We start from the raw sequence: 23,309 nt of genomic DNA on the forward strand, positions 1-23,309 counted from the left end.
CTGCCAACTGACTTCAACTAGATATTGATCACTACCCCTTAACCTTGATGATCTAGACAGCTTTCTGTCCACCTTATAGTCCATTCATACTTCTTTAACTTTCAATACTACCCAGCCAAAACTCTCTAAATGTTAAGTACAAAAGTAAGGAGTACAGAATTTGGCCATAAATATATTGGTGATGATACCAATCAATAGATGTTACAATCTGAAATTCAATATATTTGGAAACTGTATTTTGCCATGGAACAAGTTGTGATTTGGTCCTTATCAATCTTTGATATAATGTCTCTGGAGAGTGCTGACTGTTAACCATTTAACAATTCCTTGAATTTTTTTAGATAGTCTGTGTGCTGTGACCAACCTTGAGCCTAAATGAGATGAACTGAAGTAGAAATATGCAGACACAAAGCCAAGAATACACCAATGATCTGTTGATCTTTACAATTCTTCTGTCTCTAGATAACTTTGACTATTTCATACATGTCACAATACATGGGACTGCACCTGGGCTAAACTAAACAGAATTAGGAATTTTATTTCTCTGTTTGTTTTAGGCCAAGCAAGTGCTTAAGCTATATTGTCTTACATTCTTCTTCAACACTTTCACAGGACATTGACAGTTTGAAAGTATTGCCAGCATCAGCTATGAAAGGTATTGGTCTCAAATTCTTCATAGTCTTTTGCAGACACAGACTAATAATGCAATATACAGTGGGGGATATTTACTGTGTGTAGAATGTTCCTCAACATAAGGCTTGAAAACACAGCTGTACAGAAAGATTGGGACTTGATCATGGGACTACTGTCACTGCTGGGGATTTTGACTTTAATGGAATCAGGCTTATGTTCTACAACAAAATGCAAAATAACCCTTGGTGAACACATGAGAAATGAGCACAAGCAAAAATTGTGACATACAGTGTGTAACTGTGACTTAATATTGAATACGCTACCTTCGGCCCCTCCCCCCCGATTTAAAAGTAAGGGGTCATTTAATCCTTACACTATACATGGTAATCCCAGAAGAGCCTCATGGTAATTTGGTGTGATGAACATACATATGCAGGAACTTGGAGATATGCCATGATCTAAAAGTATGGTAGACAGCTTCTACAGCAGAAGAGAATGGGTCATACTCTCCCATCTAGGTTTTCTCACTGAAAGAGGATCACTCATACTGGTCCATCCCAGTCTAATGACAGGGGAGAGGAAAGTTAAATTATTTTAGGCTAAAACTGATGCTAACCTTTGGGATTAAGTAAAGACGGGATGTGTCACCATGAGCTGTGGCAAATATTTTATATCTAATAACTTTCAGGTCTAAGGCATGCTCTTTGCTGTGAGCTGTCATTTCTGACAAAAAGTATTCTGAAAATTCAGTCATGCCCTCTTGAAGCCCCAGTAGTGTCCAGAAAACCTGAAGCCACCCCAAAGAGACTACCATGCTCCCCGACTGGAAACCTTATTGACTGAAAAATGGCCCAAGTGTAGCTTTTCAGGTGACCCCATTTCACAGGCGTGCTGACAGTTGATGTAAGACGATGGTTATGGAGCAGTGCACCCATCTGTTTACTATATCGCTGCACCGTGTTTACTGAGGTCCTCTGCTGGACCACGGAGAGCTCCCAGCTCCTGGACTGAAGGGACAGCTCCTGAGGCTGGTAGGTCCCCGGGAAGAGACCCAGTACGGCAGCTCCCCTCTCCTGCCTCACAGCGCAGCTGCGCTTTGTTCCTAAGCTAACCCTCTTCATTCATAAAATCTAAAGCTGAGTCTCAGTCAGTTCTGGGAGGAGGGGGTTGTATGTATCAACTCACGTACGTCTCAGGCGCGCGATATTGTCTGGGACATCATTGTGCCTTATTGGTCGCCTGATCCTGCTGTTCTTTTGCTGGGCTGTGACAGACGCATCCTAAGACAATGGCATTGAGAATAATGGGGGTCGGTCTAGGGAAGGCGGAGATACTGGGTCTAATTGAACTGAGCTAAGCTCATCTCCTCACTGTTTACCCACAACAGTTAAACCGCACAGAACGGGATCCGGGTCCAAATCTGTCTCCCACCCACGGCTACCTCCACCCCTAGAAGCAGCCCTTCAATAAACTGTTCCCTCCCTGTCCTCAGCAGCAAAGACCGCTCTAGGCAAACATGTCACCCGCCACTAACTATGCGTAAAGGTGTGGGAACCCACCGAGGCTTTAAACTGGTTTCCTCCGGGCTTCATCTCTTACGCCCAGGACTGGTGTAATTGACAATGCAACGCATCTTTTTGCACGTCTCTGCACTTCCCCATGCCTATGTACAATTATGCTGCTTCCTCGCTGTTTCTTAGCTCGCCTTTATTCCTATTCCTGCAGCCATTAAATCTGTGAGCAAAGCTGGGCTGCTAACGCAGATCGGTTCTATTCTAATGCCAGCGCCTTACAATCGGGTGGTTTGTAATATCCAAGTGTCAGAAGATTCCCAGGGTAATCTGCCAGCCCTCTCCCCCTCCCGAAAATCATACTAATGCGCAGATTGTAGAAGGATTTGAGTCTGCAGCCGGGGAGAAAGGGATTAGGGCGAGAGCCCTGGAAGTTAAATTGTGCTGCATATAAAAAAATGGGCGGATTGGTCTGGAGCTGAGAGCTTGGTACCACCTTCCTTTCTAAAATAAAATCTCCCTGGCATGAAGTCACAGCCTATTTCACATCCGGTTTACCCTGGGACGTATTACTACTGTCTTGCTCCAGAGAAAGCTTTTGTTGTGTAGCCGCGGTCTGAATACTGGGACCAGAAATTTGGGTGGTAAATCTCCAGCACCGGAGCACCGGCAGGATCCATGATGGCTGAGAGCGAATGAATGAGAAGCGGAGCCGGGGGGAGCATCGCAGCTCCAGCCACCGAAAGCTCCTTACCTCCAGCTGCCTCGGTTTCCTGAGCGATTCTTTCGAGAAGACTTTGCCAGCGATTCTGCAAACCTGCGCCCAGAGGGGCTTCAGGTAAGAGCCGCTTTTTTATTGCGAACGGACCTTGGATGGCTCGGGGCTTTCGGAAATCACATCTCTGGCTAGAGATGCTCAATTTCCCCACAGCAGGTGCGTTTCAATCTCCACCCCCCCCCCGCCCCCCGCCGCCACATCCCCTGTTGAGGATCCGCAGCGATCGGGGGGCATTTTTACACAAATGCATCTGAAAATAGTCCCTTAGAAAAACATTTTCAAGGGCTGGGGGGATGGGGATTGCTTTACTCTGGGAGAGGTGGGGAAACAAAAGTTGAAATGCAGGAGGGAAAACATGTCTAAATCTGAGCCTCAGATCAAGGCAAATCTCTCATCGTGGGTCCAGAAAGACACTGAAATGCATCTTTTCCGATGGACGCTCCTAAAAGAACCAGATATATGTGGGTCTTTTCTCCCATTTTGAATAGGAAAACTGAAGAATCTTGAAAGTAATGTCTGGGGTGGGGGTGGGCTGGTTATGCTGGGGTGACTGGAATCACCTTTTGTTCCTTTTAACTGTAACATTTGCTTTTTAATCATCTAGAAGCTACTTCTCCAGAAATTACAACATCTCTCTGATTTTATTGAAGGGGTGGGGGTTCCCATCAGATCCAGGAAGATAGTTGAGGTTGATTCATTTTTTTGCTACACTGTGGACCTTTTGCAAAACCAAAACTTAACAGTAAGAAGTGCTTAGGACATTACAGATGTTACATTTATCATTATAGGGTACAGGATAACCATATAATTTAAAATAAAGATCTTTAGCGTTGTGTTCCTGTTATACCCAACTCATCTGTGTCACATCCCCGGGATTAGCTCAAACCCACTGAATATTTACCTCCAGATCATTTCACTATAAATATCCTTCCTAATTGTATTTCATTTCTCATCTGTCACTCTGTGATGGTATTTTATTGCTGGGAGTGGGCAATGGATTGGGGTAGGTATATTTAAAGGTATGACATGACGAGGTAGCATGCCTCATTTTCTCAGACATTTCAGATATTCCAGTTCATTCCTCATTTTGACTCTTCACGGGAAATGGAGGTTATAGATTTTTTTTTTTAATTCACAAATGCTGGCAAGTTAGTGGATTCCAGTACACAAATATATACATAGGGACTTGCAGTAGCAGCTAGGCAGCCATTTGAATGTTGAATAAATATCACAATTACCAGCAAAGTTTGTTTCCAGAGTTACTGGGAAAAATATGTATGCTTGGCTCACTTTTTACTTTAATTGGAGTCTGTTTGGAATAATAATTAAATAACTCAGGAGCTATTTGATAGGCAAGAAAAAATGCTCTTTATGTGGAAACATTTCCTACCTTCAGCCACTGAGAATGGCTAGAGATTTAGAAGACGGTATGTAGGCATTCAGCACATGGTTTGATTAATAAAGTGGGTCCTTTAGCCAGATGGAAATACTAGTGTGCATACTTAGCGGTAGGTCACAGACTGAGGCTCCAAACATTACATTTGTTACACAGTGATGCTTCAACAGACTAAAAACAGGAATATCTCTGAAGAAAGTTGTTTCCATAATACCAAGGTAAAGCGCTTATAGCCAAGGAAACAGCTCCCCTCAGTCATGAGCAGACATCCAGAATGGCACGTCTGCACTCAAGTAAGTAAAAGAGATTGAGAAATATGCAATTGTATTTGGCTATTCATAGATATTGTTGTCAATACAGAAGGATCCTGAGTAATGGCTTCAAACTTACTCCTATGCTAGGCATATTAATTCAGTAATGAGTATGTTTTACAAAAAGTTGAATTGTAATATAAACAAGAATCAAAACTGATTGCCACGTGTGTGTCCAGTAAAAGAAGGTAAAGAGGGGAATGGATGGGCTACCATTTCTTTGGTTTTACACTGAATGACGTGCCATAGCACTGTGAGGTCATCGACTGACATCAAATCATTTAGCTCAAGTTGCTTGAAACCTGTTGTGTTTTTCCAAATGACTGTAGTAATGCAAGGGTTGTTGATTATTATTTATTTTCCTTTCCAGCCTTCAGTTCACATCATGAAGAGCATCCCGGCACTTTGTGACTGTCTTTGGGCCTGGACCCTACTTTTGAATGCACTCTCTGGAACAAGGTGGGGAAGATATTTTAAAGGCTTTTTTTTTTTTTTTGTAAGAGAAATTTAGCCCCTTCACATTATTATAAAGACATAAGAAACTGTCACACAGACTGGGCTTTACTTAGAGTATTGAGGGAAGTTAATCTCTGTTCAAATCCCAGCTAAATATAAACAATGAACAGTGAATTAAAATCACAATTTGCGTAACATCTTTATGCTAAAACTGCGAAACTCTTCAGCAGAAACCATTTAATGTTATAGCTAAATTATCAATTAAATACACGTAAAATTATGTATTTTACTTTCTACTCACAGATAAAGTGTATGAGAGTTTATTTTATATTCCAGTTGTGACCGTGAATCTAATAGAAAGAAAAGTGTGCTTAAGACTGTGCTTTAGTTCAGCATTCTTGGCCTAATCCCACTTCCTCTCATATCAGTAGCAAAACTCCCATTGTATTCTGGATTGGATCCTAAATTGTTTAATTAAAAAATGTTCGTACTTGTTCCTGCAAACTCTTACTCATGAAAGTAGTTCTTACCAATGAAACTCACCATTGGTAAGTGGTGAAGAAGCCTTAAATGCCTAACAATTTACAGAATCAGGCCCCCAACAATGTTAAAAACTGTGTATAGAGTTAGCTTTAATCCTAGTACCATTCATGATCATCCTTTTATTTGAATGTTTAAACCTATGAGCTAAACTTTGTATACTCGAATAGAAATATGCAATCCAAAGTTCACGGTTAGGGAAAGCTTAAATATATATTTTATTGTATTTTGAAATATTAAAATCCTACCTAATTAATAAGTGTCATTAAAGGTATAGTCTTACCACTGTCAATGATCAGCCTTAAAATATCCTGTACATAGTTTTCTATAATTTCTTCTTTTTTGTCTTTTATTTAGCAACTCTAGAGAAATTTATCTCATGACTAATCAGGAAAGCTTAGATAGGTACAAGAAGATAAAAAGGTCTACTTTATATGATTATTTTTTCTAAACAATGGAGATGTAAACAGTGTCTGTATATAATTTGATATGTGTTGAATAGACAAAAAAGATTTTAAAAATACCGCTGTTAAAATCTGTCTAAAAGGTGAGACTTTAACATATTCATTAGGTATTAATTTTTATCTTTCATTTGCTAGGTTATTTTGTGAAATTACATCTCACTGGAACCATATTAATTGTGAGAGAACTATAGTCTTAAGGGAGAACTAAAATTCATTTGACTAGTTTTGAAAAATTATGTGAAGTGTCACTATTATAATGACCTGTAGATGGTGATAGTGTACAGTGTTTTATTGTACAGTGATTTAGGAAACCACAATCACATACAGTAACTTTGATATTTTTCTTCAAAAACGTACACACTCCCACATCAAATATATCTGTTTAGGAAGTCATTTTCTCCAAAGCAACTTCAATTGCCTTTATTTCTAGATTTGTGTCAATTCCTTGGCAAATATAGTATCCTCACTAAATAAATTTTTTCTTAAGTAACAAAGTCACATTTTTTTCAATCAGATGGGTCTGTTCACAGAAAATAAAAATCAGTGTTCATGCTATTTGACCAAAAAATTATTTCCTGAGTTTGGACAATCTAGAGTGGAAAAAAATCACCCTTACTTGGAATTTATAACATATTATCTGTTTCACTTGTGCCAACAGCTCATGTTATACTGAAACATCAAATAATTAAAAGCAAAACATCACCTACCACACTACCTTTTTTGAGAAAATAATAGGAATAATAACTAAATGTACTTAAAATTTCACACTCAGAAATAGAATTAATGGAATAATTATGTTTTGCCACAGCTTCTCAGACTACATTGCCATTTGTCCATCCCTCTTTTCTCCTACTTTACCCCAGGGAAACACATTCCTTTTTTCTTATCAGCCTTAGGAAAGTGTACTTTCTTTTACCTTAATCTTGATCACCTTCTGTTGTCCTTGAGATATGTATGCACAGCAGTTTGTTTACGACAATGAGTATTTAGGTAGAATTTAATCCAGAGAAGATTACACAGCTATCCATGTTGCATCTTGGGACAGATCCTCTAAAATATAATGCACTTTGTGGAAAAGTGTAATATATCAGTTTAATTTGTTAATTAACATGTAAGTAACATCTGAAAAAGGATATATGTAAATATTTTGGCACATACTTTAAATGATCAATTTTTAAAAGGAAACCTATTATACTAGAAATATTTGTTTATGGTAATTGAAAGAAAACATGAAAGAATTTATTAACTTTTCATTGAGAATATTTGTCATTTTATTCTGTTTATTAAAAACAGAACTACAGATACCTTTATTTTATAGATTCCCAGTTACAAAAGGAATTACATAGCCCTCTCAACAACACATGAAATAAAACAGTGATTAAAAGTTTGTAAATCTAGTTTCTGTTAGTTTTTTTTTCATTCTGTAGTTTGCTTTGTTCAAAACCTCTTTGGAAATGAGCATAACCATGTTTTTTTTTTTTTTTTGGTCCCATGGTCTCATGCAAACAGATTCCTCCTGCCTCCCATTTTTATGCACTCAGAATCTAAAAACAAGATTAAATTGATGAGGTTAAAGGAATATATATATATATATATATATATAGTAACTTGCTCCCACATTTCTTTCTTCTAATATAATCCCGGCCACTTAAGACAACTAGGTCTGGCAGAATGCTGAATCCCTTTTATTAATGTCTACATAGAAAACACGCTGGCTACAAGTGTACAGGTTGCACATCTCAAATCTGGTACTTTCTCATCTGACAACATCTGTGGTATAGCAAGACCATAGCAGGACCATAGACATTGACAGGTGAGAGATTAATTGGCTGGTGCAGGATCCCCAGCGGGGCTGGGAGGTGGAGCACCTTTTTACCCTATGGCAGCACAGGACTGGGAGCCAGAGCCCCCACTGGCCTCACAGAATAACGGTGCTGGGAGCTAGAGCCCCTGCTGGCCCTGCAGCAGCAGGGGCTGAGAGGCTGATGTGGTGCTGGGAGCCGGAGCTGGGGGCCAGAGCTTGGGGACAGGGACTGCCTGGAGCCCCATGGCAGCCTTGGGGAGCCTGGCCTGGGACCACAGTCCCAGAGAAGGTGGCAGCAGCCCCAGAGCACAGAGCTGTCTGCGTGCAGAAGCCCTACACCACTCCTTGTCCAGCAAATTCTCTTGTTCAGGACCCATCAGGTCCCAAGCAAGTTGAATAAGGGAGGCGTAACCTGTAATAGTTTTCAACAACATGATATCATCTAGCAAAAACTGTTCTGTATCTGACCCATATTGGTTACCTGATTCAGTAATATTTTCAACACTATGTACTGGAAAACAATTTGGGTTCAAGTCCAAATTTCACTGCCTGTTCAGGTGTTTAATGGGAGTTTCCCATGGTAATGAATGGAGTAAATTACATTCCATTATAGAAAGCATGTGGACAAATTGGAGAGAATCGTGCAGAGGACAACAATAATTATTAGGGGATTGGAAAACATGACTCATGAGGAAGACTGAAGAAACTTGGCTTCTTTAGTCTTCATAAGAGAAAATAAGGGGGGGAATTTGATAGTAGCCTTCAACCACCGGATAGGGAATTCCAAAGAGCCAGACTATTCTCAGTGGTTGCAGATGACAAAACAAAGAAAGCTTTGCCCATGGGCAAAGATAACTTATGCGCCACAATATCGGTTAGTCTATAAGGTGCCACAGGACTTCTTGTTGTTTTTGAAGATACAGACTAACATGGCTACCTCTCTGATACTAGTAATGCCATTGATTAAAATAGACTTCACCCTGATATACACCGGTGTTAGCGAGATTACAATAATCAAAGACTTTGATTCTGCCAACCTCCTTCAGACAAAACTTACCACTGACTTCAATAGAACTTCTGTCTGAACTAGTACTGCAGCATTAGGAACATAGGAGAGAAACTTATGGAGAATGAAGGTTCCTAGGTCAACACGTAGCTTGATTAAGCAATTATATGGAATAATTGTAGCTGTTCTTTTCATGATAATCTGTTCATGGAAAACAAAAGCAAAAACATACCAGCATGCTCTAGCTCTGATTCTCTAGTAAGCGCTGCACAGATGTCAGTTAAGCTGTACACATTTATGAAAGATATTTCTCTGTATTATACATTTTCTCTTTATTTTAGCAAATATGAATATTGAAATTCTGAACCCTTGATAATTATAAATCAAGCACATTAACATTTTCTTATAAGTACAAATGTCATTCTGGAATATAAACTGCAAAATTATCTATTAATGAGTAATAAGGTAGGCAATAAAGAACCCAAGCTCCACTTGCTTTCTATTTGTAGAAATGAACTGGTGTTAACCAAAGCTTTTATTGCAGATGTGTTCTTTAAAAATAAAATATTTAAGAGAAAGGTCCATGAAATGCACTATAATCTGGTATTATGGAAGAGATTTCATCTCCACAAATCAGTACAAGTAAGGTTAAGAAGATTTTGGAATTATTGTTTTGTAGAGTTGAAGATTTATAATGTCAACTGTTCTTTGATTTCAGCTATGGACAAACTTCATTACAAGATGAAATTAAAGACAACACTACAGTTTTTACTAGAATACTGGATCGCCTGCTGGATGGTTATGATAACCGCCTGAGACCAGGATTGGGAGGTGTGTGATATTGTCATTTTGAAGCAAATTAAGTTTAAATCGATTGTTTTTATATTCACATTTGTTTTGTAGATTCATACAAAAGTTTTAATGTAAAAGACACTTCAGTAAAACAGTCACCTGTATACACTCACACACCTGCACACATTTAAATTACGACAAAATATTTGGTTCTCAGCTCAACAAAACATTCCCTGAGTTTTGGATAAATGAAGAACAGAAAATTTGGCCCAGCATTTGGCTAACTTGGTTGACAGTAAACTCTTTCATACCTGGCTGCTCTGGGACCAGGAGGTTGCCAGATATTCAAATATTCTGGGTGAGAGAAAGGTATATCTAGCAATGCATAACACTAAAGGAGAACAAGATTAGACGATAAGAAACAAACAAAAATATATGCAGAGTATTTTGTCTACCAACAACAGTAGCAACGTCTGCTGTACACTTACACTCTATTTACTTTCACTACACTGTACTTATGGAAAACATAAATAAAATGTACTTATGGGTAAAATAATGGTTATCTGAGAGTTCTGGAAGATAGAATACCGGATATGAAAGAGTTTACTTTATTTTAAACCAAACAAAATGCCATTCTTACTCATATAAATATCTCAGCAAATTTTATAGGGTTTGGACTAGGTAAGGGTATTTACATTTGGCCAGCTAGGCTTTGTCTCTGGAGTTACAAAATGCCTATTATTTTTTCAGTTTAATGATCCAAATCTATAGAAAGGGAAAATAGTTAAACTGCCCTCATTTCCTGTACCACAGTGTTGTTAAGACTCTACGTGCTTCTTTATCAGGAAAAACACTGTATTTATAATTCACAAGCAGAATAGGAAAGCTGCATCCAAACTGATACTTGCTCATGTTCTACAATAGCACACTGATCCATCATTTGGTCTTATATGATGACTTTGCACAGAAAATGTTCCAAATAGAGACATAATTTATTCTCTGCAATGATTTTGAAAAGATGACTTTTGAGATTGTTTTCTTTTCCAGTCTCCAGAAAAAATACTAAATATGTCATATAGCTTGTCTTCCCTCATTTATTAGTTTTCAGTAGATTTCCAAAAAGAAGCTTTTAATATACAGAATATTTTTCTTTAAAAGACTTAATACATTATTCCCTAACCCTGAAGAAAGAATCAGACATTTAAATGTGTATTTAGTTTGTGTCTGTTAATTGTTACATTTTGCCACAGTCTTTGAAGATGAGGTCAAATTCATCCCCGGTCTGACTTCATTGACTTTTGCAGATGATAATTTTTTCTTTTACAAATTAATTTTTCTTCAAGAACTATACAGAGGAATGTATGGTTCTATATTATGGATCTCAAATGTAATTTTGAGGCTAATATCCAACAAAACAAATAATCGCTTTGTACTAATATTTTTCCTGGAGTCAACAGTTGACCCTTACACTCTCCAATATTGTAAGGAGTATGGGAGGTTGATGGGAGAAACTCTCTCGTCGTCCTTCCTCTGTGAGGATCATGAGGTAAGTCAATCATAAATAAGTTGACTCTAGCTACACAATTGCAATTGACTTTAATGTCTAGTGTAAAGCTGGCCTGAGAGACCAGCTTGGAAAGGATCTGGCCTAAAACCAGAATAGCGCAAAGATATCATAAAGCCTCCTACAAACTTTCATGCCCTCTCCTGAATGGGGTTGTGTGTTCCTTAGCTGTAGCCAAGGATTTAGACCATAGTATTTACTTACTCTGTTGATGTAATGCTCTTTAGTTGAGTGACTAGCTTAACTTGTCAATTCAGTTGTGTTTCTGAGAATGACCAAAGAACCCTGAAGACTATGACTCAGGAATACGTTTAAATACGTCCAAAATGTGCCGAAATTGTGAGCAATACATTGCATAATTCGAACACAAAGCAGTACAGTAATAGCTTCCACTGCATTGTATACTTACTGGAGAGCCAGATAAATTCTGGAGCACAGGCATCATGTGAGCTGTAGGGCTGCTATATTTTATATCAGAGTGTTTTTCAGTATGTTTTGCTTTATTCCTAAGTCCCATCATGTATTAGGAACTTTCCTTTATTAGATCATTTCTGGGAACTCCCTTAAATGGAAAATCTAGACAGCATATAAATTGATTTAACATAAGATATGGTTATTATGATCACAACCTTGGTAAGGCCAACACAGAGGTCACAGCAATGAGTGTAGATACCTTAGAAGAATTAAAAATATTGGAGCAGATGACCAATGACATTAGATCAGGGTAACCGAATATGCACATAATAGAAAGAAAGATGGCAGCTTGGATATGATTTTGAAAAAGATTTATATTTTGTACCAGCAACTTCCAGGTTGTAAGTAATGGTGGTACAAAATAAAGAAACAGAAGGTGGGACAGTTAATATTTATATTGGACTTACTTCTGCTGCTGAGAGAGACAAGTTTTTGAGCCAAACAGTCAGTGCTTTTCTAATAGAAAAAAAAAAGGTGCTGGAACTCAAGTCTGATTCCTCGCATAGGTTAGAGTGTTCAATTGTACTGCTGCAGTCCAGCGCTGCTGCAGGGTGGCAGGGGCTCTTGCTGCAATCCCCATGTTGCTGCGGGACAGTGGGGGCTCCAGCCCAGTCCCTGCACTGCTGCAGAGCTGGTGTTGACAATTTTTCTTGTATTCTAATTGAAAAAGGGGGCCAGAACTCTGTTCCGGTGTTTTTTACCTGAAGAAAAAAAAAAACTGCACATAGTCATTTAGATGTCTGGGTGTCTGACATCTGCACATAAATAGCATTTGTTGTTTTCATCCATAAGCATGGGCATAAAACTACATTTCCAGTTATTTGTGGCTCTAAAAAAACTTCACTCACAAGAGGAAAGTTGGAGGGAGAGGCATTGTTCAAAATAAGCCTCATGAATATTTCTGAATGTAAGAGGGTGATAATTTAGTGGAGAGATTGGGTAAGGAAGTGCATGAAAGAGTAACAGACTGCAAAAACGGAAAATCAGATTAGACATTAGGGAAATAATAAAAGGAAAATCAGTTAGATAATAGAATCATTTACTAGCGGAAACAGCTGAGGCCCTTTACTACAGGAGTTCAGAAGTACACTAAATGCAACAATTAGATTCCTCTGATTGTTTCAGCTGTGTTGTGTGAAACAAATCAAAGGTGCAAATATAACAGTGGAAAGGAGGGAGCATGTGGAACGGAAGGGAGCCTTTAGTGGCCAGCAATACATCTGCCTGACCAGCAAAATTTTGAGGTTCTGTGGTAATTTGATTGGAGTGAATGGAGTCTGTGGGGATAAAAACAGGGAGTAGCTGCTGTAAATGCCACTAGGGAAACGTCAGATTATCCATGAGGAATGACTGCCCCATTAACTTTTGATTTGGGGCTACTGAACACGGGGGGGTTAAGAGTTTTAGACTTGACAGCAGCAATGGAAAAGGGAAAATGATGTGCAGAGGGCCAGACACTCATACCAGGTTTTCCTATAAGGTATTACAGTGCTCCTTCAATACCCTCCTACATTCCTTCCCTACCACTTGGGGCATTCATTGAGATCTGTTGCATTTCAACCTGGCACAAGTGTGGAAGTAACATGTCATCCTTCATAATGTCTTCCATGGAATAATACAATGTAGGTGGATCGTACAAAACAATCCTGCAGGAGAAGGGAAGGAAGAAATATGGGCTTGACTGATATCCCTTAATGGATTCTGATCTTTGTAGTTATTCCTCAAACACACATTAAAGATCCCATGTGGATCACTGTTATATGCATGCTGCTCTATCGTTACTTTAATCTACACCTCATAATGCAGACAAATTAGTTTGTGCATGCTTCATAAAATCGGTAAAATTATTTTGTGACTACTGTTTTAAGGATCTAATAAGGGCTATTGGGTAAGGTAGATAAGGTGCTTCAGGTTCCTGAAGACTAGCTGGATTTAATTACAATAAATCCATATATGTGGACATGAATGATGAAAAGCCATGTGTGTCTGAGAACTCACCTATCCTGGAACAAGTTATTTTCACAATGTACATGATGTTTACAGTTTAATCGTGACAGTAAACTTTCCATATATGGTTGGATAACAGTGTTATCCAAATATACATATTAGAGATTAGGGCACTTATAGTAAGTGCATTTGGAATGAGATTTGAATTCACCCACAGTTTTGGTATAGGCCATATCTGTGTCTGAGACCCTGAGGTCTTTACTGTGAGCTTTGTCCACAGATATAACGGCCAGTGCAATCTTCTAGTCTGAACTCATTGCAACAGAACTTCATGCATCCACTCCTGCAATTGATCTGTAATGTCTGGGTGAGATTCTAAAGTCCTCAGATCATGATTTGAAGACTTTATGTTTTAGGAAAGTCCATCATTTATTCCAGTTTAGAGCAGCATGTGACTGTTACAGCAGAGTTAAGGGGGAAAACAAAACAAAATTAAAAAACAAAACAAAACCCCAGGATCTCTGCCAGTCTGATTTGATGGACAATTCCTTCCCAAATCCAAATACGGCAATCAGTTAGACCCCAAACATGTTGGCTAGATTCACCAGTCTGACACCTGGGAAAGAATTCATTATAGTAACTCAGAACTTCTCCATCTATCTCAACTCTGGCCACTGGAGATAATTTACTATCCTGACATTCTTCTTAACTTTGAGGAGTCCAGTTAAACTTATTTGATGAAACTAAACTGGACCCTCTGATCCTACTTACTTCTTTCTCAGATAATCTCATACAGTCTGTATCTTTCAACAAAAGACATGGTCAGAAATAGTCTGTTCTTTGATCCTCCTAATGTTCTAAAATATCTCAGAGGGTCTGATCTATCAATGCTTTTATATTTTAGTTTCAGTCACAACTTTCATTTTGAAGGGCATGCAGTGTGCCAACGATTTGTTTGGATGCTGCAGAATGTATGTTAATTAATCTTCCACTTCCTAAGAATTATCTTGCAATTATGCATTCTGTGGAGAATTGCAAAAGTTATATTACTGTTAGAAATATCCAAGTTATGTAATTCTCAAAGTAAGTGCCATTGCCACTGCCGTTGCCATTGTGTGAGCGGGAGAGAGAGAGTGAGACAGGAAGAAAATTTTTCCTCCTGTTATTTGCATACACATTCTTTTTTCATTTACTTATTGGTTTATTCCCAGAAAGTAATAAGATACCTGATAAGTTAAAACACAGTATTTTACTTCCATATTTACTTATGTTTGAGCCAGAAACTTAGTTTACTTCATTATTTTTAGGATTCAGATTAGTTTAACTTCAATATCATTAATAAAACAACTGCTCCCTCTGCGGTTATATTATACTGGATGATATTTGTTTATATTTTGGGGGCCAAACCATCAGCTAGTATACACTGGTTTACACATGATGTGGTTCTGGTCCAACGCATATTTATATGCATTATGCCATCAGATAGAGAGGCCCTTTTGAGTGTTCTGATATCTAAGACTAACACTGGAATGTATAGAAAATAATGAATGAGAGTTGATTTTAATAGTTTGCTGAGCAATAGCCATCTGATCCCTGATTCTCTGGTGTGTTAAATTTATTTTGCACTGTTTCCTTGGTGCAAATGTGATTTTAACAAGTCAAATCTTTGAAGAATCCATTTTTATAATAGCACTCAATGGCATTTGAGTGAGCCTACCAGTTTCTACTCTACCTCACCCCCATTCCTGGAAGTTGCACCTATGGGCAGGAGAATGGGAAATGTCAGAATATCTAGCAATCCATTTGATTTCTAGCAATCCATTTGAATCCATCTAGCAATCCATTTGATTTGATGCTAGGTCAGTTCCTGATCATAACTAAAGGTATAGTGCTGGGAAACTTTTCTGTGATATTTTTGCACTCCATGGAATGTGAATCTTCTTTTTCTGCAAGGTGTTTTACCTTCGGCTCGTAAGCTTTTTGCAAGTGGCAAATACTGGCAGAGGAACGTTCTTCTTCCAAGTTGAATACCTCTTGTAATAACCATATATATATTCCAGTGATTGAGGTTAAATTCCCATTATGCACTTCTGTAAGATTAAGCCATGAGTCACATAGATGTCAAGGATTCCTTACATTTATGTAAGAAAATTAAGTTGCTTGAAGACCACATGGATGAGGGCACAACTCCTTTTCACTGCATGGTTAATGAGGTCAGTTCACCATCCAAATGCTTTTGTCAATGGAGTCATTGTAGTATTTACATAGTCATAGAAAGGTGTGTGTGTTACTCTGTATCTGCACAAAACAAAAAGCAGTAATGTAGCACTTTAAGGACTAACAAAATAATTTATTAGGTGATGAGCTTTCGTGGGGCAGACCCACTTCCTCAGATCTATCAAAATGTAATCATTGTGATATAATCCAGTGTGATGGATCTGAAGAAGTGGGTCTGCCCCATGAAAGCTCATCACCTAATACATTATTTTGTTAGTCTTTAAAGTGCTACCTGACTGCTTTTGTTTACTATTTATATGTTTCTCAGTCTTGAACATAAAAGTATTAGAATTCAAAAGACAAGGAAATTCAGCAACAACTGTAATATTATTCTTTGTGTGACTAAGAGTAGCTCCAGGACACTTCTCTCCTTCATTTCTTTAAAGAAATGCCTGAGATTGCCTTAACTACTATTTACATTCTACACAGACTTGCTAAAATGATACAATAACTTTGTTGATTATATTGGCTGTGATGTTGGATTACATCACATTGGATTACATCACAATAATTACATTTTGATGAGTAACCATTTAAAATTGTATTTGATTTTAAATTTGTAGAAATTTTGGATATTTCAATTAATATAAATAAAATTAATATATACAGTTATGGCTTTCTCTTCATAACTTTTGGTTCAATATATACAGATTTTGTTTTGTTAATGCTAGTCTTTTTATAGTTGAAAATGAGTTTATTTTTGCTTCTGTCCTCTCCCAGGTGCAATAAGTTGAAATCAGTTTAAATCTTGAGACATCTTTTAAATTAATCATTTCACAATTATATTGTTTTACAACTTGGAAGGCATATGTGTATAATGTAAAATGTGTGTGGTATCTATATAATATATTCCAATGTGTCAGTGATAAGGATGTGGGTGGCCATACTCAGTTGCTGGAGTAGGAATAGTGCCCAGTGGTTAGAGTGAGAGTCCACAGTGAAGAATTAGTGCCCAGGATTAGGACCAGGTTAAGTGGAGGGGAGGGGTGGGCGGAAAGAAAAGGGGACAGTTACCAGAGTTCGAAACTCCATTTTAGAGAGAGAGAGAGAGAGGCTATGTCTATACTAAGGAAATAAGTGGATTTTAGGGAAATAAGTGGTATTTGTGTAGCTAGAATCGACTTATCATAATCAACGTATTTCCCTAGTGAAGACCTAGACACTCTAGTCTTGCAGTGATCTTCCTTCCAGGGACCAAATGCTGACCCCAAAGAGACTGATTTTGCCACATGTTCACCAGACATGCATAACTGAACTCTGGAAGATCAACCCTGACTGGGTCGATCTGCTTAGACAAGTAGACAAGCTGAGAGAGAGCGAGAGAGAGAGAGAGAGTGAGAGAGCTTTATGTAAATTTGTTCCACTATATATTTGTTCTTATGATCCAAAGGGCATCTGGCAGCAGGGATGTTGAATGGATTCAAACAGCACTGACAGTGACTGTCAATGACAACTTAAACAGAAATCTAAAACATTTATAAAACAGTTGTTTAATATCTGAGGCATGTACAGAACACAAAGGTGTGATATAATAGTTTAATTGGCATTTGTCTGGAATGATCTGCATGGCTCACACTTGCCTATTGCACTCACCACTAATGCACCACCTCAAACCCCAACTGATAAAAATACCTTTTTATCATGTCACACAATACTATATTTGCTCTGCATTTTTCTCTCTGTCTCTATGTATTATACCAATATATCACATGTGCATGTAAACAAAAGACAAACTGAAGGTTAAGTAATGGAGAACTTTATTAGAAATTCCCAGAAATATTAGACACATAATGGCTGCATCTACACTACAGTGACCTTTTGAAAGAAGATTTTCCAGAAGATCTGTTCCAAAAAAAAACTTTCAAAGAAGCATGTCCACACACAAAAAATCAGATCAAAAGATCGATCTGTTCTTTTGATAGAGAGTGTCTACACAGCACCTGCTCTTTCAAAAAAATGGGCCAGTGATTGAAAAATCTGGTGCCAGGAGGACTGCTCTTCCAAAAAAAAAAAAAGAGCCCATGGAGTATCTACACACAGTTTCTTTCAAAAGTAGTGGAAGAGAGCTTCCAGAAGAAGAGCCACATTCTTTCAATTTAGGATGGAAAGAGAGCATTTTATGTGTAGATGCTTCATATGTTCTTTTAAAAAAGAAAGGGCCAGATTTTCCAAAAGAACTTTCTAGTGCAGAGGCAGCCAATAAGTTTTGAGTCCAACATTGACTACTGAATACTCTTTATAGTGTTAAAACAAACAGGTACATTAGTCTAAAGTTCATATAAAGATATAATTAGCAGTAGAACTATGATCTGCCTGCACGCTATTTTAAAAACTGGCATAAAAACTCAAGTCTCAAAAAGCTATATTGTGACACTGCAGTAAAAATGGTTGTTGGAAATATTAACTGTGAAATTACATCTATAAGAAGTAAATTATCAAGCCACATTTTAGACCAGTTTTAGAATAGCTAATCTAAATCAATAAATTTTCTATTCGAGTGAGAGTGTGTGGTGGTTAGAGCTAATGAAAGCTGTTGATAGACACTTACAGTCCTAATTTCCTGCTTCATCAGAGCGTGTAACTGAAGTGAAGACTGACATTTTCGTCACCAGCTTTGGGCCTGTTTCCGATCATGATATGGTAAGTGTCAGTCTATATTTTTACAGCAATAATCTTTAGAGAGTGTCTGCAATAACCTTATATCTACCTTTTTCCTTACTTATGTATATTTTGATTCCAAAATCATTTCAGCTTTTGCACTTATCCATTACTGTTAGCTATGACTGCATTTAAGATCCCTTAAATTAGAAGCCTCTGTGACTTTAATAATGGGTTATGACAGATATTACAAGTGCGTCATAGTACAGAATTCTCCTCATATATAATCCTTGAGAGAATGATCACTCTCTCCAAATTGGCACACAGCTGATCCAATTTTCAGAAAAGATCATTGCTTTAAAATACGATAAACGCTTCAGCCTACAATGTGAGGCTCAGAACATAAAGCCCATGTTTTAAAATTAAATGCTGCTGATCAACTGGAAGTGAATTTTGTAGATATTGGCTGGTCAAAGAAGATTAATGATGAGAATCTGAATCACTCCTTTAAGGTGTGGATATCAAAGCCTAATTGCTACTTAATCATAAGGGATTCACATGTTCAGAAACCTCTAGCAAAGCTGCTGTTAGCATTGGACATAAACTTGAAAAATGATTTGAAAATATGGGTAAATTCCTTTACATTGTTGCATCAAGTAGAACCCTTTCTCATATTACATGTAAAGGGGTGCTACTGAAAAACCTGATCTGGGGCATGGCAACTAATTCCTCCTTGATCCCTACTATCTGTATAAAAATGCAAACTAGAAATATGCTAATTAATTAGGCTTCCCCCACTTCCCGACACCTCATTTAAACTAATCAGCTACCTAACACCAATGTCAAGAGAACTGGAAGAGAAAAATACAACAGGAGAAATTAATCCTTGAAAGTAACTAATTCTTTTGTGTGTGTTTAAGTTTCTGGGTTTATAAAGAAAGCCAGTTTCCAAAGTTATATCTGGCACTTTTCACAAAACTAGCTGAGGTTCCAGCTGACTAACATAGCATTAATTCGTTGGACTACAGACAAAGTGTTTCTCCACAAATTAGTTACTTTTCATGTGCTGCTTTTTGATTCTTTGCCCAAAGCCATCATTCTAATGTTACTTGAAGTTGATGATGTCATGAACACATTGGCAACTGATTTTGAAAACAGAAAGTGATACTACTTTTGGGATGATATTAAAACAGACCATTATGTCACTGTGTTGGGCTCCTTAGACTAGTCAATTAATTGTCCCTTTAGATGGTTAGTCCTTTCCAATGGAAGGTAATTAGTAAGAATGGGTGAATCAAGTGTCCCATGTTCTCACTGCACACTCACAAGATGGGAAAGAGCTGCTTTCCAGTGGAGAATGGGGAATACTTGCACAAAAGCTGATTGCACTGAGTGGATTGCAATAAAGCTGAAGTAATAACTCAGAGCAAATAATGTGTTTGAGTTTTGCCTTTCTCCTGCTTGCTTATAAACTGCAAAGAGATTGTGAAATTCTTTTATTTATTTGTTATTTGAAATTATAAATAAATCACTTCAATGGCAGTTTCTTGGACTGCAGCTTGTTTATACCTTGCTGTTATTTACACTTTGCTTCTCTGTTGATAAGTTAAGTAAGTCATTTCAGGTTCTTTCTTTCCCCTGATTGATATAACCAACCAATGCAATTGGACCCACATATTGTAAATAAAAGTTTGCAATTTGAAATTAATCTTCAGTAAATAGGCTTTTAAATAAAAAATGTAGCAGTTTAAATTTTTAAAAGTGCTTTAGGGGACCTACATTTTGAGTGCTCATTCTGAGACATCATAAGGGAGCCTGGCTTTCAGAAGCTAAAGTTAGTGCATTCTGAAAATTGGGATCTTTTAAAATGCCTCAAGTTCAGCATCTCAAATCTCTAGGCACATTTAAAAATCTTGGCTGTTTTTTGCAGCTTGGTTCAGATATTCACAGGAAGCAGTCATTAAAGGATAATGAACATGGTTGAACCAAAAATCATTTTAATATTTGAACTAATATTTATGAACATAATTTCTCTCTTTGCTTGGATGGACTATTATCTGACCATGGGCAGCCAGTTTCATAGTAAAATTCCACCAGCACATGCCACTCTGAACAATGCATCTGGGGAGTTTTCCCATGGCACAGACTGAAGATGAAGACACCTTCTAGACTCACTGATGTATAAAAGGGTACATCATGGATGAACTTTCAATCTTATTTAGACTTGGTTGGTTCAGGTGGATACATGTTAAAGCTGACTTGAGGATACTGACACACATCTATCTTTATGTCACACTTAAGATTTGGGTAGAAATATACAGGAAAGTCTCAGGGTATGTGAACTCAGAGTATGCGACCCCACTCTTATGTGTCTGACTCTGATTCCTATAGTAAACCCTGCACTGCGATTTCCAGTTGCTCTTAACTCCCTCCCCCCTCCGTGGCTCAACACACCTGGCTCTGCATGGCCCCAGCTCAGCATCCACTGGCGCATAGCTCCTACTCACTCCCAACCCCCACATCTGGCTCTAGCTCACCACCCCTCCGGTGCGACTCCGGTTCAACCTCCCTGGTCCTGGTTCCACACCCTGCCAGCGCACCACCTGCACACAGCTCTGGCTCACCCTGTACGCCCACGTCTTGCTCTGGCTCTGGCTTACCAACCCTCACGCATGGCTCCAGCTCACCCCCCAGCCCTCGTCCCAGTTTAAACTGCCCACGCTGGTTCAAACCCCTCACATGCAGCTCCAGTTCCATCCTCCCTCCCCCGTTTAAGCTGCACACACGCGGTTCTGGTTCAAGCTGCTTGCCTCCGCCAAGCGCGGCTCTGGTTCAACACCCCACCCTCCGGTTCAACCCCGCTGCTAGCTCACTACTTGCGCCTGGCTCTAGTTCCGGCTTAACTCCTTGCCCCGCTGTGGCCCAACTTACCAGCTGAACATGGCTGCAGCTCACCACCCCTGCACACAGCTCTGGCTCATCTTCACCCCCCTGCAGCCCTAACCAACCCCAGTCTTAACCCCCCCACACACAGCCCCAACTGACTGCCAGGCTTAACCCTCCCCAACTGCCCCCTCCAACCCAGGGCTTACCTTTCTGCTACTTTCCTGGCTGCAGAACATGTGTTCTGCTGGGGAAAAAGCTGGACCCCCACTTACGTGAAATCCGGATTTACATGAGGGACGCAGAACAGAACCCTCTTGTACTCTGAGACCGTACTGTAACCTCTTTACTTGGGCAGCCATAGGAACTAGGCTATGAAGGATTATGGAATGTTCCAGAATATGGGTGTTCACCATAATGAAGGCTAAACAAAGTCTATTGCTAAAGGTTTTGTATGTACAAACAACTATAGAGCACAGTACACGTGTCATGTGTCATAAGATACATCCTTAATGCATTGTATTTAAACAATGATTTTGTTTTATTTTCATATGTAGGTAATTAAGCAGAAAACGACTGACTATATAGTACAGTCCTCTGACATTTCTCGTGTTCACAACTTAAATTTGTGCTAAACAGTATAGTGTGTATATATTATATATACATATACATACACACATACATGTTTTGTGGTACTTTATTTAAGCTCTTTTTTTATCGTTATGATGTTCCAGCCACGTTCAGGTCTGAATCACGAGTGTTTCTGGATTACAGACATCTGGGTTACAGAGGTTCAAGCGTACTAGGACATAAGGCCATCTATTTTCAAAATTAAGCATAGGTGCATAGTAAAACAAAGACTGTATCAATTATCTGAATTACAGTCACACAAGGAGCACTAAATATTAAAACTGGATATTTCCTAAAATAATTTTAAATGCTCTTGATTTTCGCAACGTTAGTCTTGGGCAATGACATACACTGATCTATTAATACAATGAATTTTAGAGTAGAGGCTTTGTGTTTGCGAAGCAATATCACAGAGACAGGTGCATTTTTATATTTAAAGAAGTGTTGCTCTTCTCTATTCTCTATTGCTCATCTCCCTTTCAGCAGCTCCATAATTTCTATGTTGCCTGTTGAGAACAACCCTACTGCTCTCTCTTAAAATTACTGAAAACTAAATTTCTCTACTAAGTAAAATGAGCACGGAGAGAGATGGAGCACGTGGCATTTTGTTTCTATCACCCCACTCAATTTCATTCTTTGGGTCTGTCTTTCCTCACATCATCCATGTTTTTTGCTGTGACGCTGCTAAGGGCAGAGATTCTATCTTCCTGTATATTCCTACAGCAACTAGGACAATGGGGCCACTGGGTGCTCCGGCAATATAAGTGAAATATTACAGTACAAACAAACCAACCAACAAATAATAATGAATAAAACTCGGAAAGAGGCAACAGATAGGGCTTGGCAAACCCAGAAAATGTTGAGAAATTTAAAGTCATTTTCTGGGCTTTACAATCGCCACCTCCCCCTCCTGCAGCGATAACACTAAAATATGTGCCAATTGTATGATTTATTGTGTGACTACAGAGGGTTAATTTATTTTTCTCTCATTACATTCCCACTAATGAATCCTAGCTATAAATGGTGTGGTCAGATCTTTGCCTGATTTGTCTAACTGCCTATTTACCAGAATCACAGCAAGGAGTTTGGGGAATTCTAGTTTCCAGCTCTGCTAAATAATGTTCCAAGCCACAGGATTCACAGCCATTCAGGTCAGAAGATCTGACCATGCAATATTAAAAATGACTTTCTTATAGCTTTCATCTAGCAGAAATAGTGCTTGGGCACTGGTGTGTTAGCTCACCC

General features: G+C 38.5%; 1 protein-coding gene across 1 annotated transcript in view; it reads left to right on the top strand.

Annotated features, from left to right (window-relative positions):
• The first annotated feature begins 5,014 nt into the window (after window positions 1-5,014).
• Window positions 5,015-23,309, top strand: part of GABRA1 (gamma-aminobutyric acid type A receptor subunit alpha1) — a 45,250-nt gene continuing 26,955 nt past the window's right edge. Inside the window, exons 1-3 of the mRNA XM_075009407.1 lie at window positions 5,015-5,088; window positions 9,618-9,730; window positions 18,526-18,593. Coding sequence (XP_074865508.1) covers window positions 5,015-5,088; window positions 9,618-9,730; window positions 18,526-18,593 — 255 coding nt within the window. The remainder of the gene's footprint in view (window positions 5,089-9,617; window positions 9,731-18,525; window positions 18,594-23,309) is intronic.

This window comes from Carettochelys insculpta, chromosome 15 (assembly GCF_033958435.1).
Source record: "Carettochelys insculpta isolate YL-2023 chromosome 15, ASM3395843v1, whole genome shotgun sequence".
NCBI lineage: Eukaryota > Metazoa > Chordata > Testudines > Carettochelyidae > Carettochelys > Carettochelys insculpta.